Source organism: Elephas maximus, chromosome 3 (assembly GCF_024166365.1).
Source record: "Elephas maximus indicus isolate mEleMax1 chromosome 3, mEleMax1 primary haplotype, whole genome shotgun sequence".
NCBI lineage: Eukaryota > Metazoa > Chordata > Mammalia > Proboscidea > Elephantidae > Elephas > Elephas maximus.
The window spans coordinates 184,569,903-184,587,269 of record NC_064821.1 but is presented as its reverse complement, the minus strand read 5'-3'; the positions used below and the strand labels follow the sequence as shown (position 1 = coordinate 184,587,269).

The following is a 17,367-nucleotide window of genomic DNA, read 5'->3' as shown; positions in this document are numbered from 1 at the left end:
AGACACTTACTCAAAGCTTCTCTTAATGCCATAATCATTTCCTCTGGGTATACATTTCTATCTTCCCAGATTTTAAAGATTCGTTCTATAGACTTAGAAACAGAAGGATCCCTGAAAAGAAAAAGTGAGACAGACATATAAAAATGTTGATTGATATCCCAAACTAGAAATCTCAGAGTAAAGCTGTCAAGAAAATCATTTTCCAAATGTCTTCTGATGTTTATTTAAAAACATTTTTTTCTACAGTGCCCAGGACTAAAGAGATCTTAAATACTTTCATTCAATGCTTTTACCAATGACATAGATGAGTCTACAGATGACATATTCAACTTTTTGATGCATATAAAGTTGAGAGGGCTAGCCAATGTACTAAGTGACATAAAGGGCATCTCAAAAGACAGATCCAATCTGTTGCTGTTGTTAGGTGATGTTGAATCGGTTCCAACTCACAGCAACCCTATGTACAACAGATGGAAACACTGCCTGGTCTTGTGCCATCCTCACAATTGTTGCTGTTTGAGGTCACTGGTGCTGGCACTGTGTCAGTCTATCTCCTTGAAGGTCTTCTTCTTTTTTTGTTGACTCTCTACCAAGCGCTATGTCCTTCTCCAGGGACTTGTCCTTCCTGATAACATGTCTAAAGTATATGAAAGGAAGTCTCGCCATCCGCACTTCTAATGACCATTCTGGCTGAACTTTTTCTAAGACAGATTTATTTGTTCTTCTGGCAGTTCGTGGTATATTCAGTATTCTTTGCCAATACCGTAATTCAAATGCATCAATTCCTCTTCAGTCTTCCTTATTCATTGTCCAGCTTTTGTATACGAAGCGAATGAAAATACCATGGTTGGGTCAAGCACACCTTAGTCTTCAAAGTGACATCTTCCCTATTTAACACTTCAAAGAGGTCTTTTGCAGCAGATTTGCCCAATGCGATGCATTGATAGATTTCCTGACTGCTGTTTCCATGGGCATTGATTATGGATCCAAGTAAAATGAAATCCTTGACAATTTCAGTATTTTCTCCATTTATCATGATGTTGTTTATTAGACTAAATCTACTAAGATAAAATGTAATAAAGAAGAAACGCGTCCATAAAACTAACTGCACAAGTACAGAATGAGGAAGACAATGCTATATACATATTTTTTAAATAAAAAAGTTTGGTTGAAAATAACATGACTCAGTCATGTACTGGAGCATGTTTTCCAAAAAGCTATCACATAATACTCTAAGAATACACATCTAGAATGAAGAAGGTGAGGGTAGCAGGTTTACAGATGGGCTGCTTCTATGTTTAGGTTGGTCATCTCTCTTCAACAGAAAAATCAATAAAGTTGAAGTGCACAAAGTAGTAGTACCAGGAAATAAGAATTAAAATCATGCCTTATAAGAACTACAGAAGTAAAAAAGAGAAGAGAAAAGAAAAGAAAAGAAACAACCGAGAGAGGACACAAAGGTTATAAAGAAGAGGAATCAAACCGATTCTATTTAATCCCAGAATGCAAAATAAGAATAACGGCATGAAGTTATAGGGAAAGAAATCTGAATAAAGAAAAACATTCTAATACCACTGTTAAAGACAAAACGAGAATTTCTCCGTAAGCAAACCCACTAACCCATGATATTGAAGCGTAAGATAAAAGGAACTATATCAACTTTTGAGGAGCCCTGGTGGTGCAATGGTTAAAGGACTCAGCTGCTAACCCAAAGGTCAGCAGTGGAACCCACCAGCAGCTCTGCAGGAGGAAAGAGCTGGTGATCTGCTCTCATAAAGATCATAGCCTAGGAAATCCTATGGGACAGTTCTATTCTGCCTTCTAGGGTTTGCTATGAGTTGGAATCGTCTTGACAACACATAATCAACATACTGACTTTACAGTCCCTTTCCAACATGAGTCTATCAATTCATGTGTTCACACACAACTTTTTTGCCTAAGAATGGCATGTACAGGAGACGGACCAAAAAACCCACTGCTGTTCAGTCAATTCCAACTCATAGTGGCCCTGTAGGAGAGCGCAGAACTACCCTATACGGTTTCCGAGGCTGTAAATCCTTATAGAAGCAGACTGCTACATCTTTCTTCAGCAGAGTGGCTGGCTGGTAGGTTAGAATCACCAACCTTTCAGTTAGGAGCTTGGCATTTTAACCGCTGCACCACCAGGACTCCTGTAAACAGAAAATGGTATTACATTTTCTAGAAGATTATTGACCAGAATGGACAGACTCTATTGTCATTTCTTTCTTTTCATGCTGAGAGCCTTACTCGCATTATAAAAGCAACACTAAAAAAATTATGGAAATTACAGGAAAAAATTCACTTATGCACACCAAATGTACCATAAATAGTATACAAATAGCATAGAATATACAAATTTCAATACTACTGTCTTCTAGTCTTTTTTTCTGCATATATGTTGTATTTGAAACTAATTATTTATATATGTACACACAACCGTATTCCAGTCTTTTTAAAAACTTTTATTGTGCTAAAATGTATATAACAAAACATTTGTCATTTTAGCCACTGTAAATGTACAATTCAGTAACAATTATGCTCACCATGTTGCCCAACCATCACCATTTCCAAAAGTTTTCATCACCCTAAACAGAAACTTAATACCCCCCCTCTCCCTTCCCCCAGCTCCTGATAACCACTAACAAGCTTCTGCCTGTATGCATTTGCCTATTCTAGATATTTTATTTAAGTGGTATCATGTAATATTTGTCCTTTTCTGTCTGGCTTATTTCATTCAGCATAATGTTTTCAAGGTTCATTCATGTCTTAGCATGTACCAGAACTTCACTTCTCTTTACGGGTGAATAATATTCCATTGTAAGTATATACTATATTTTGTTCATTCACACATCTACTGATGGACACCTCAGTTGTTTCCACCTTTTGGCTACTGTGAATAATGCTGCAATGAACAGTAAGTATACAAGTATCTGAGCTCCTGTTTTCAATTTTTTTGGCTATATTCCTAGGAGTAGAATTGCTGGATCATATGGTAATCCCACCCCTCTTTTTTTATTGGTGTAAAAGTGTATCTGTTTTAGTTATCTAGTGCTGCTGTAACAGAAATACCGTTAAGTGGACGGCTTTAATAAACAGAAGTTTATGCTCTTGCAGTTTAGGAGACTAAGAAGTCCAAACTCAGGGTGTCAGCTCTCTCTGTCGGCTCTGGGGGAGGGTCTGTGTCACCAGTCTTCCCCTGGTCCAGGAGCTTCTCAGAGCAGGGACTCTGGGTCCAAAGGACACACTGCTCCTGGCTCTTCTTGCTTGTTGGTAATGAGGTCCCCCATCTCTCTGCTTGCTTCTTTCTCTCTTTTATATCTCAAAAGAGATTGACTCAAAATACAATCTAATTTTGTAGATTAAGTCCTGCTTCATTAACATAACTGCCTCTAATCTTGCCTCATTAACATCACAGAGGTAGGATTTACAATGCATAAGAAAATCACATCAGATGACAAAATGGTAGATGATCACATAATACTGTGAATCAATGGCCTAGCTAAGCTGACACACATTTTAGGGGGACAAAATTTAATCCATAACAATATCTGACAGAACCATTTGCCAATTCAACATTTTTCAGGTATACAATTATCACTGCCAAATTTCCCATCACCATAAACAAATACTTGCTTCCTAAAGGTCATATTGTAATTTTTTTTAAATAATATTTTATTGTGCTTACAGTGAAAGTTTACACATCAAATTAGGTTCCCATTAACAATTTCTACACAAATTATTCAGTGATACTGGTTACATTTTTCACCATGTGTCATTATTCTCATTCATTCTGTTCTGGCTGTACCAATTCCAGTATTCTAGTTTCCCTGCCCCCTTACCTTCTCATCTTTGCTTTGGAGTAATTTTTGACCCTTTGGTCTCCTACAGGTGATTTTTTTTAAAGGAGCCCATTACTCACAAGTGGTATTCTTTATTTTATGAGCCAATCTTTTATTCAGCTAAAAGGTGACTCAAGGGATAATTGCAGTTTAAGCTTTAAAGTGTATCTCAGGGCAACAGTCTTGGGGAGTCCTCTTGTCTCAAGTGGTCCAGTAAGTCTGGACTTATTAAACAATTTGAGTTCTGTTTCACATTTTGCTCCCGTTCTATAAGGATTCATCCATTTTGACCCTGATCAGAATGGGTTGGTAGTGGTACCCAGGCACCATCTAGTTCTTCTGGTTTCAGAATAGATGAAGCTGTAGTTTGTGTGGGCTATTAGTCCTACAGACTACCTTCTTTTCTGAGTCTTTAGTTTCCTTCCTTCTCTTTTGCTCCAGATGAGTAGAGACTAGCAGTTGTATCTCAGATGGCTGCTCACAAGCTTTTAAGACCCCAGACACTATTCACCATATTGAAATGCAGAATGTATATTTTATTAACTATACTGTGCCAATTAACTGAGTTGTCCCATGAGATTATGGTCCTAAGCTTTCAAACCCAGAAAACCAATCTCGTGAGGTATTTGGTTATGTCTAAGAAGTATCCATAACTGTGTTCCCTATGTGGCTTATCATATATATGGATATACACCCATGCACACATATACCTGTATGTACATATGCCTATAGATACTATCTGTGCATACATATATACCCATATACTCATATACTTCTATGCCTATGTACATAGTTGTGTAACCACACAAATATTTTTCAGTTGTTTTTGCAAAACTGTATTTGTCATATCCTTTACCAAAAATAGTCTTTTCTTAGAACTTCTTAGGGGCATCATTTACGTTGGTCAAGTTGTGCACTTTACCCACATTTGATGCTACCTTTCCCGTCATCAAAAATAACAAGTGTCTATTATCCTGAGAGTGCTTCCCCTCCCCCATCCCTGGTAACCACCAATGAGCGTGGTGTCTATATATATAACTATTCTTGCCATATAATTCTATGTTTAACTTTTTGAGGAAGCACCAAACACTGTTTTCCACAGTGGCTGCACCATTTTACACCTCCACTAGCAATGGTTGAGGGTTTCAATGTATTCTACTCTTTTCATTTAACATAACAAACATTTCTCAATGTTCCAAGCAACTCTTTGTAAACATCATTTTTAATGGCTGCACAATACTCTATCATATGGTTTCTCCAAAATTTACCACCTACCTACTGTTAGATACTTCAGTTGTTTCTAGATTTTTGTTACCATAATTAGTGATACAGAATGAGTTTCTTTGGGTTGAAGCCTTTTTTTTCTTAATAATGCCAAAATGTTTTCTAAGAGGGTTATACCAATTTATACTCCTACAACCAGTATGAGTAGACCGTTCACCATACCTCTGCAACAATGGCTGGTTTCACTTCAATTTGTGTTTGTAATTTCAAGGTAACCATTTCCTCCTCTTTTAAATTTTTACTATCAAAAATTTCAAGTATTCTTTAACCAGAGTCACTCAGATTCAACAAGATTTTGGGGAAAAAAAAAAATTTTTTTTCCCTGCTATATTCTTCATCTATCTCTCCTTTGTTGAAGTATTTTAAAGTAAATCCCACCTATAACAGCACTTTACCCGACTCTAAAACAATTTCCAACATTTTGTTATGTAATTATAATGCTATTACTACACCCAATAAAATTAATATTTCCCTGGTATCATCTACACTGAATCTATAATAAAATCTCCCTCAATGTTTCAAAAATGTCTTTTTAAAGTTGGCTGCTTAGTTTGTTTGAACTGGGATCCAAAAAACATCAACACATTGCATTTGGTTATATCTCTTCAGTCTCTCTTAATCTACAGGAATTAAATTGATCTATTTTTTTCTATGCCATTCATTGACTCGTTACAGTTACTGGATTACAATGTCCCACACTCTAGTTGTATGTATTTTCTTCCTTGTGTTATTTAATTTGTTCTACCAGCCCATGAAATTTCTCTAACTGGAAGTTAGATTACAGTCAATTTCAAATTCTTGGAACAATATTTCGTTAACAATGTTGTGTGCTTCATACTGCATCTCATCAGGACATAAACAATGTCTGGTTATCCCACCTTTCATGATGCTACAATCGATCAATGGACTGAGAGTATGTATTTCTTCTTGTGAACTGTACCTATCTGATCATTTATGTCACTAGTATTTTAGTGCTTTTCTAATGATTTAGGTAAGTTTCATACATAAAAATACTATTTTGCCAACATTACAAATCTTTCCCCAGATTGTCCTTTAATTTTTTAGTCACATTTCAACAAATATTTTTTTTCTCTTTATTGTGCTTTAAGGCAAAGTTTACAATTCAAGTCAGTTTCTCATACAAAAACTCATACACATATTGTTATGTGACTCTAGTTGCGCTCTCTATAACGTGACAGCACACTCCTCCTCTCCACCCTGTATTTCCCATGTCCATTCAACCAACTCCTATCCCCCACTGCCTTCTCATTTCGCCTCCAGGCAGTAGCTGCCCACACAGTCTCAAGTGTCTACTCAAGCTGAGAAGCACACTCCTCACCAGTATCATTTTATGTCTTATAGTCCAGTCTAATCTTTGTCTGAAGAGTTGGCTTCAGGAATGGTTTTAGTTTTGGGCTAACAGAGTCTGGGGGCCGTGTCCTCTGTGGTCCCTCCAGTCTCAGTCTGACCGTTAAGTCTGGTCTTTTTACTAGGATTTGAGTTCTGCATCCCACTTTTCTCCTGCTCTATCAGGGATTTTCTGTTGTGTTTCCTGTCAGGGCAGTCATTGGTAGCAGCCAAGCACCATCCAGTTTTTCTAGTCTCAAGCTGATGGAGTCTCTGGTTTATATGGCCCTTTCTGTCCCCTGGGCTCTTATTTTCCTTGTGTCTTTGGTGTTCTTTACTCTCCTTTGCTCCAGGTGGATTGAGACCAAATAATGTATCTTAGATGGTCGCCTGCTAGCTTTTAAGACCCCAGATGCCACTCACCAAAGTGGGATGCAGAACGTTTTCTTAATATACTTTGTTATGCCAATTGACCTAGATGTCCCCTGAAACCATGGTCCCCAGACCCCTGCTGCTGCTACTCTGCCCCTCAAAGTGTATGGATGTATTCAGGAAACTTCTTAGCTTTGGTTTAGTCCAGTTGTGCTGACTTCCCCTGTATTGTATATTTACTTCCCCTTCACCTAAAATAATTCTTGATTACTAATTAGTGACTACCCCCTCTCTCTAGCCACCGTCGTAACAATCAAAGAATGTCTTCTTCTGTGTTTAGACCTTTTCTTGAGTTCTTATAATAGTGGTTTCATACAACGTTTGTCCTTTTGTGACTAATTTCACTCAGCATAATGTCTTCCAGATTCATCCATGTTTCACAGATTCATCGTTCTTTATTGTTGTGTAGTATTCCACTGTGTGAATATATCACAATTTGATTATCCATTCATCCGCTGATGGGCACCTTGGTTGTTTCTATCTTTTTGCTAACGTACACAGTTTTTAAATGTAGATTTTATACTCTCTAGCACTACTTTTAAGTCTAGAAAGTCCTCCTACCAGACATTTTTAAATGATTTATTTTATTTCTCTGCATAATTTCTTTAAAATTTACTGGGATGTAGGGTGTTAGGTAGGGCTCTAATTTAAATAGATTTCCTATTAATTGTTCCAAAATCATTTAGTACATAATTCCTCTTTTCCTAACTAATTTATTGTACTTCCTCTAGCATATATTTTATTACTTATCTTTTTCTATGCTGTAAATTGTTCCACTGATCCATTTCTACATCAAACTACACTGTCTTCATAATTGTAGCTTGGCTTCCCTCACTACAATTACATTTCAAAAATGTCCTAGGTATAGTCTCACTTGTTTATCTTCCAGAATAATGTTAAGTTTCAAAAGAGGAGGAAATTTTGCATTTTTAATTTGAATTCTATTAGACTGACTTACTAATTTGGAGAAACTATTATCTGTGCACTGGCTGCACAGTGCTTAAGCACTTGCTGCTAACCAAGAGGCTGGCAGTTTGAACCCACCAGCCGTTCCATGGGAGAAAGATAATGGCAGTCTGCTTCTGTAAAGATTTACAGCCTTGGAAATCCTATAGGGCAGTTCTACTGTATCTTATAGGGTTGCTATGAATCAGAATTGACTTGACAGCAATGGTTTTTATTATTTTTATGAGTTATTAGTACATTATTTATTGCAATAAAGCATCAATATGAATTTATATTCAATATTTTCAAATATAATTTTATAAAAGACCCATGTATGTCTTGTTAGGGCTATCCCTAGATATTTCATATATTTTATTGCTAGGATAAGGCACCATCCCTTTTACTGCTAACTTCCCAGAGTAAAACTGATGCAGAAGTTTGCTGATGGTAAATTCTCTGTTTTTGTTTCTCTGAAGTTATCTAAATATGTCTGTCTGCTAGTTTTGCTTTCTATGTAAATCTATGTTGACAGCTATTTTCTATCAATGCCATAAAAATATTTTTCTTAACTGCCTTCTGGCTTCCACTATTGCTACTGAAAAGTCTGTAGTCAGTCTAATAGTAGTCCTTGTGCATGTCATCTGTCTTTTATCTTTGGCTGCTTTTAAAATCTTTTTGTTTTGCAATTTCACTACCATGACTAGGCGTGGATTTCTTTTTTATTTAGCCTACTTAGTACATGTTGTGCTTTCTATATCTGTATTCACATCTCTCATCACAGAATTCTTAGCCATTATCTCTTCAAAAGTTACTTCTCTATTCTCTCCTTCTGACATTAATTAACCCTCTCATTCTAATCTTCATTTCTCATTTCCCCACCTCTTATTCCTTTTGTTGCTTTCTAATTTCTACAAAACTATTTTCTAGTTTACTCCTTTTCCTTCCTAGAACTCCTATTCGTTCTTTTTAAAAATCTGTCAAAATATTTTTGATACTTTCTTATCCATTCTTCATTTTGTTATTCATTTAACCTTTCTCTAACATTCCAAACAGAGTTTTTTGTATTGTCTGATTATTCCAGTATCTGAAGCTCACTGTATGTGTGTGTGGAGTGGTCTAAATCTGTGATTTTCCCTGTGCTTCTCCCACGTAGGTTTGTTTTCCTGTGTGTTTGGTGATCTTCGATTATGTACATATTTGTTTGACCTTCATATATGGGATGGAGTTCCCTGGGTGGCACAGATAGTTAAGCACTCAACTACTACCTGAAAGGTTGGTGGTTCCAAACCACCCGAATTCGCACCTCAGAAGACAGGCCTGGTGATCTACTTCTGAAAGATCCCAGCCTTGAAAGTTTTATGGAGCAATTCTACTCTGCACACCTGGGATCGCTATGAATCAGAATCAACTCAATGCCAACTGTCTTACTTAACTGCTTCCAAAGTACAATGGTGGAACAGGCACAAGCTAGACATTTCCTTTACAAATGGAAGAAACTGGAGGGAAAGAAGGCATAACCGGCACCAAACAAGTAAGCAGAACACATAACATTAGCTCTCAAGGCTTGAAAATAATCCTCTGTTCTCTGAAACCATTTAGGCGATGGCCCTGCCTTCCAGACTCCAGGTATTGGCTACACTCTCCAGATTCTGAGTGGAGGCCCCTCAGCCCTGGGCTGCAGCTCTGCCTTCTAGGCCAACTTGGATAGCAGCTCTGCTCCCTCCAATGTGGGCAGTCCCATATTCCTAGTCCACCTGAGTGGTGACCCTACCCTTTGAAACCCCAGAGGTTGTGGTCCTACTCTAAGACTGAGGTAGCTCTGCCTCCTGTGTTCCTTGCCTCTTCAGCTTCTCATTCCTGGTTCCTTGGCCTCTTGGCCCCTCAGACCTCACCACCCATGTCTGCCCTGCTGGGGCAAGTGTTCCAAAGTTCTTTAGCTCCACTGATGATACATGCCTGGAGGCACTCCACTCCTCCAGTAACCTTCAGCAGGAAGGCACTCAGTTCTCTTGCTCCATGGGTTGGCAAGCATAGCTCCACTAGTAAGTGCCCGAGGGCACTGCACTCTGCCAGGAAGCCTCCTGCGCAAAGGCACTCAACTCTCTCGCTCCGTGGGTCAGCTCCAGTGACGTCTGGCAATGGTCTTCTGGTTCTGCTGTTGCTTCTCACAGTCTGTGCTGTCTCAGGTGTAACAGTTCTTCTCATTCCCTTCTGAGTCCTCACCAGAACTGTCTTTGATGTGCATAATTTCACCCACAGTCTCTTCAAGGTAATCTAGGCTTTTACTATTAGGCACTTTAAAACTCTTCCAGCCTCTAACCATTCATAGTTTCAAAACAGCTTCCACATTTTAGGTATCTGTTAGAACAGTACCCCACTCCTGGTACCAAATTTTGTCTTAGTTATCTAGTGCTACTATTACAGAAATACCATAAGTGGATGACTTTAACAAACAGAAATTTATTCTCTCACAGTCTAGGGGGCTAGAAGTTCAAATTCAGGATGCCAGCTCAAGGGGAAGGCTTTCTCTCTCTCTCTCTCTGGGGAGCTCATACCACCAAGAAAGAAGCACTGAGAGTGCCGCACATCCTTTGGACTGGCGTCCCTCCGCTGAGAAGTTCCTAGACCAGGGGAATACTGATGACAAGGACCTTACCCCAGAGCTGGAAATTTTCATCGTAATATTGGGAGGGGAGAAAAGCGTAAGTGAAGCATGAGAGACGAGTAACAACTTGCAACCAACGTCACTGACTATAAATTGTTGAATGGGAAGCTAATTTGCTCTGTAAACTTGTACCTACACAATAAAATCTTCCAAAAAAAAAAAGATGATTAACAACTCAATGCTGAAATGTTGAAAATGTCACCTCAGATATCTTGGCCAGGACAATAACACTGCTCTTGCTTGGGTGGCTTAAAATTTAGCTAAAAATCACTTGCTGTAGAGTCAATTTTGACTCATGGCACATCCCACTAAATTCTCTATCTACTAACTTGGATTTGCTTAACTCATAAATATTACTTGAAAATGCATTCTGATGGTATTTATAGCAAATGAGGAAAACCTCACTTTGCCTTATTCGAAAACTTGTGACTATAAAAGTTTCAAAGTGAATTACTAAGTACAACATGCTAAGAAAATGTACAAAAAATAAGGTTAAAAAAACACACACACCCATTGTATATAGTAAAATAGCTCTATACATGAGGAAACTAGAAGTTTTAGCCCTGGTTTTACCATGAAGATTTTTGAATGCTAGGTATCTTCATTTGTAAAATGATTTCTATTAGATAATTTCTGTCAGTCCTAAAATTCTTACATTCTAGCTAGATTTGTTCTTTATTTACATAAATGCAGAGCTCTCAAACTTGTGCAGCTCAACTATCTCTTGTATTTGGGAATTTTTCTAAAATAGAACAAAACCAAAACAAAATGCTTAACAATAGTTTTACTTATCTTATTATCCTAACCCTCTACTGCAGTCATTACTGACCACTATCTCAATTTCTACAGATTTTACAATTATTACCACATACAACACAAAAACTTAGCTATAAACTGTTCTATATTGTTTAAAATCATTTCTGAGACTTTTTTTCCCACCATGACTGTAACTTCTTCAGGATAGAAACTATGTCTTATACTTTTTGCTGTATCCCCAGAGGGCCAAATTCTCAAAAGATATTAATTAAATGTTGTTTGATTTATAAGTAACAGAAAATCAGCTGACGTTCATGAAACCAGAAGAAATGGATGGTGCTCGGCTACCATTACTGAACAATTTGATCAAAGACTCTACAGAAGAATCTTGACTGGGGTGGGGCGGGAGGTGCAGAACAGAACTTCAAAAACTTTTTTTTTGATCACTAGAAAAGGTCTTTAATGGTTATCTTGTGAAATTCATCCCCCTCATATTTTAAAACTTATCTCATTAAACAAGATGATGTACATGAAGTGCTTAGTACCGTGCTTAGCAAATAAACATTCGCTTTGAAAAGTGGAAGAGCTAAAGTAAGCAAGCTGCTCAAGGACACAGCTGGTTAGCATCAGAAGAAGGACCAAAATTCTGTTCTCTGGACTCCGGTCCACTGTTGAAGCACCGGCCCCCCGCAAAAGCCATTCTTAATTTGAAGCAATGTCTGTTCCCTGCTTTGGCACTGTCATCCCTGGAGGATCCCTGTTACCATCATGATGTTGTCAGCTCTCTGACGTTGTGCAGCTGGACAGAATGCTGACTCTTGGCTCTTCAGGCAGCTGCAGGCAACCCACGATGCGTGATTCTAACAATATGGAGGTCCCCACAATGATGTGTCTCCTGATTTCTAGAGCCACAGAGACTGGATGAAACCCTGAAACTATTACCTTGAGATAATCTTTAAACCTTAAATCAAAAATATCACCTGAAGTCTTCTTAAAATCAAACAAAAGTTCAGCTTAACTAGTAAAAAAATATCTGCCTTTAGTGTTATGCTCTTTTCAGAACTATGTGGGATCAAATCGACAACGACAACTTGGAAAGATAGGAACCTTGGTGGGCTGGGGTGGGGGGGCATGAGTTTATGTTAAGGGGGAGGAACAACTCAGAAAAGGAGGGTGAGAATGGTTACATAACTTGAAGAATGTAATCAGTGCCACTGAATTGTACATGTAGAAACTACCATATTGGTGTATTTTTTACTGCATATACTCTCAACAACAAAATAATAATAATAAAAAAAAGCTGACCTTGCAGAACTACTAGGACGTTTAATTGATATTTCTTTTGCTAACCCTCTCCCTCCTCACCTAGTCTTTAAAATGGCAAGGTATTAGCAACTTATTTTCAAAACATAAAGCTGATAAATAACATAAGAGGAGGTGCCCAGGAGTCATGGTTAAAATAAGCAGAACTACACAGCATAATCCTGTGCCTCAGTCAGGAGAATATCTTTCCTTTATTAATACCTTATTTCTGGGACCTCATTGGAATCATGTGCTTCATCTTGCAAGTACTTAGCAAATATTTGCTAAATGACTAAACAGAAGACTAAACAATGGGTTACCTAGAGAGAAAAAGTCAATATTTAATCAAAAACCTTGGCACTCAGAAATAGTAGACAAAGAAAGAGTTGATTTCATTCTAAAAACTTCCTAGCTACTCTAATCAGTGGGATTCCTATGCACTAAGAAACAGAACAACAAAAACGAAATCAGGGAAGCAATACCATTTATAAAAAACCCGTTGTGGTCGAGTCGATTCTGACTCACTACAACCCTATAGGACAGAGAAGAATTGCCCCTTTCGGTTTCCAAGGAACGCCTGGTGGAGCTGAACCGCCAACGTTTTGCTTAGCAGCTATAGCACTTAACCACTACATCACCAAGGTTTCTGATATAGTGCCCCTAAAAAGGTAAAATACTTAGAAATAAATCTAACCAGGGACAAAAAAGATCTATACAAAAAAAACTACAAAACACTACTGCAAGAAACCAAAAGAGGCCTATACAAACGAGAAAGCACACCATGCTCAAGGATAGGAAGACTCAACACTGTAAAAACGTCAATTCTACCCAAAGCCACCTACAGCTGTAATGCAATCCCAATCCAAATACCAACAGCATTCTTTAACGAGATGGAAAAACTAATCACCAACTTTATATGGAAATGAAAGAAGCCCTGGAAAAGCAATGTATTACTGAAGAAAAAGAACAAAGTAGGAACCTGATCTCAGAACCTACTATACAGCTGCTGTAGTCAAAACAGCCCGGTACTGGTACGACAGACACAGACCTACGGAACAGAATCCAGATGTAAATCCATCCACCTATGGTTAGCTGATTTTTGACAAAGGGCCAAAGCCCATTAAATGGGGAACCCAAAAACCTGTTGCCATTAAGTAGATTCCGGCTCATAGCAACCCTGTAGGACAGACAGAACTGCCCCATAGGGATTCCAAGGAGTGGCTGGTAGATTCAAACTACTGACCGTTTGTTTAGCAGCTGTAGCTCTTAATCACTGTGCTACCAAGGCTCCTAAATGGGGAAAAGACAGTGTTTTTAACAAATGGTGCTGGAAAACAGAACATCCATCTGCTAAAAAACTAAACAGGGCCCATTCCCCATACCATATACAAAACCCAACTCAAAATGGACCAAAGACCTTAATATAAAACCTAAAAGATCATGGGAGAAAAAAACAGGAATGATGTTAGGAGCCCTAATATATCGCATGAATAGAATACAAACCATAACTAATAATGTACAAACATCAAAAGATAAACTAGATAACCGGGAGCTCCTACAAATTAAACACTCCTCTCATCAAAAGACTTCACTAAAAGAGTAGAAAGAGAACCTACAGACTGGGAAAACATTTTTGGCTATGACATATCAGACAAGGGTCTAATCTCTAAAATCTACAGAACACTTCAACACCTCAACAACAAAAAGACAAATAATCCAATTAAAAAATGGGCAAAGGATATGAACAGACACTTCACATTCAGGCGACTAACAGACACATGAGGAAATGCTCACAATCATTAGCCATTAGGGAAATGCAAATCAAAACTACAATGAGATACCACCTCACACTGACACTACTGGCACTAATCAGAAAAACAAATAAATGTTGGAGAGGCTGTGGGTAGACTGGAACTCTCATGCACTGCTGGTGGGAACGTAAAATGGTACAACCACTATGGAAAATGATATGGTGCCCCCCTAAAAAACTAGAAATAGAAATACCATAAAATCCAGCAATCCTACTACTAGGAATATATCCTAGAGAAATAAGAGCTGTCATACAAATAGACATATGTACACCCATGTTCACCCCAGCATTACTCACAACAGAAGAAATATGTAACAACCTAAGTGCCCATCAGCAGATGAATGGATAAACAAATTATGGTCCACACGCACGGTAGAATACGGTGCAATAAAAAAGAACAATGAATCTGTGAAACATCTCACAACATGGATGAATCCAGAGGGCATTATGCTGAGTGAATAAGTCAATCACAAAAGGACAAATATTGTTTTTAAGTGTCTATCTCTTAAGTCTTTGGGGCCAGGATTATTTCTTTCTGCTTCTGTGACTTAATTTCTTTGTTCTTGTTGTTAGGTACTGTCAAGTCAGTACCGAGTCATAGTGATCCTATATACAACAGAATGAGACACTGCGCCGTCCTGCACCCTCCTCGCAAACATTGCTATGTTTGAGCCCATTGTTGCAGCCACTGTGTCAATCCATCTCTTCAAGGGTCTTCCTCTTTTTCGCTGACCCTCTACTTTACCAAGTATGATATCCTTGGTCAGGGACTGAGTCCTCCTGATGACACATCCACTGTATACGAGATGAAGTCTCACCATCCTTGCTTCTAAGGAGCATTCTGGCTGTACTTCTTCCAAGACAGATTTGCTCATTTTTCTGGCAGTGCACAGTACCTTCAATACTCCTCACCAACACCGTAATTCAAATGCATCGATTCAATTATTCACAGTAATAAAAGCTTTATAAAGTGCTTAGAATAAATGTGTGTGAGACCTTTATGAAGAAAATTATAAATTTTTACAAGGCTTATAGAATTAATATGTAAATTCAGTGCACTAACCAAAATACCAACTGGAAATTTTGAGGAACTTGTTACACTGATTCTAAAATTCATACAGTAGGAGTCAATGTCTAGGACTAGCCAAGACAGTTGAGAAAAAGAACAAGTAGGACTTAACCTATGAAATACCAAGACTTATGATTTGCAAATACACCTTCTCCTCGCTTATCAACTACCTCGTTATTCGACATTTCACAATTATAACAATAGTAAAAAATCTACTGTCTGACTATTTTGTGCACTAATGATGTATGTCTGGCAGTAGTGAACGCCAAGGTATGAAGTGGGAGTAACGATGGCTTTGATGGTTAAGGTTAGGTGTCAACTTGGATGAGCCATGATTTTCAGTGGGTGAGCAGTTATGTAATGACGATAACTTGGCAGTTATGTAATGATGTAGTAGTCATCCTCCATTTTGTGATCTGATCTGTGGTCATCCTGCACTTTCACATAACACCAATTTTGAATAACGACCCAATCTTTGGAACCTAGCTATATGGGGGTGGTAATTAAAAGCTTTTTACTATTGCCAAATCGTAACTCTTGATATTTCACAGGTTAAGTCCTACTTGCTCTTTTATTCAACTGTCTTGGCTACTCCTAGACATGGACTCTTCTAGATGAATTTTACAATCAGTATAACAAGTTCCTCAAAATGCCCAGTACTGTATTTACATATTAATTCTTTATATCTTGTTGTAGCAATTTATAACTTATTCCATAAAGGTTTCACAAACTTTTGTTCTAATTATAAAGTTTTTGTTATTGTGAATCTTTTTTCTATCACATATTTAAAATTTCTCATTTCTGATGTATTAAAACACTGCTGATTCCTAAATGTTGATCTTTATCCAGCAACCTTGCTAAGTCCATTTTAGCCTATAAATTCTCTTGAATTTCCTATGCAAATCATCCCCATGTCTTCATATATCTTTTTTCCCCTTATATTACTACAATGATTAAGTTTTTATAGTACTTCAACAAATATAAAACAGAATTTATACCCTTGCGGGGGGAAACTTGGCAGAGGATAGGGTGTGCTGGGGTGCCCATTTTCCACCCCATCCCCAGTTGGCAACAAAGAGGTGGGTTTCTCAGCTTCTAAAGTTGAGTCTTCAATGTTATTCATATTAAGAACATTAATTTAATAAATGATATTTTGTTGAAAAAACTACAAACAGCAATGTAAAAATAACATTGAATGTATACATTGTTTTTAATTCAGCAACATGATAATTCAATTCCTTCACTACTTTTCTGTTTGAACTACTTTTTTTCTTTTAATTTTTATTACGCTTTAAGTGAAGTTTACCAATCAAGTCAGTCTCTCATATAAAAATGTATACACACCTTGATAGACTCTCCTAACTGCTCTCCCCCTAACAAGGCAGCACACTCCTTCCCTCCATTCTCTCTCCTCGTGTCCATTCGGTCAGCTTCTGGCCCCCTCTGCCCTCTCATCTCCCCTCCAGACAGGGGATGCCAATACAGGCTCATGTGTCTACTTGATCCAAGAAGCTCGTTCTTTACCAGTATCATTTTCCATCCCATATTCCAGTCCAATCCCTGTGGGAAGAGTTGGCCCTGGGAATGGTTCCTGTTTTGGGCTAACAGAAGGTCTGGGGACCATGACCTCTGGGGTCCTTCTAGTCCCAGCTTGACCATTAAGTCTGGTCTTTTTACGAGAATTTGGGGTCTGCATCCCACTGCTCCCCTGCTCCTTCAGGGGTTCTCTGTTGTCAGGGCAGTCATCGCTTGTGGCCGGGCACCATGAACTACTTTTTGAAAGCCTTTTTCACAATGTGTAGTAAAATCATTAGTGCTTTAATTGATACATTATGCCAATCTTTAAGCTTTTCTCATTAGCCTCTGATAATTAAAGTAATACCTTATGCCAAAATAC

At 38.0% G+C, this 17,367-nt stretch overlaps 1 protein-coding gene across 4 annotated transcripts in view; it reads right to left on the bottom strand.

Moving 5' to 3' along the window:
• Positions 1-17,367, bottom strand: part of RPRD2 (regulation of nuclear pre-mRNA domain containing 2) — a 117,143-nt gene that overhangs the window by 27,258 nt on the left and 72,518 nt on the right. For all 4 annotated transcript variants that reach the window (XM_049880351.1, XM_049880352.1, XM_049880353.1 and 1 more), the window contains exon 3: positions 11-111. In XM_049880351.1, coding sequence (XP_049736308.1) covers positions 11-111 — 101 coding nt within the window. The remainder of the gene's footprint in view (positions 1-10; positions 112-17,367) is intronic.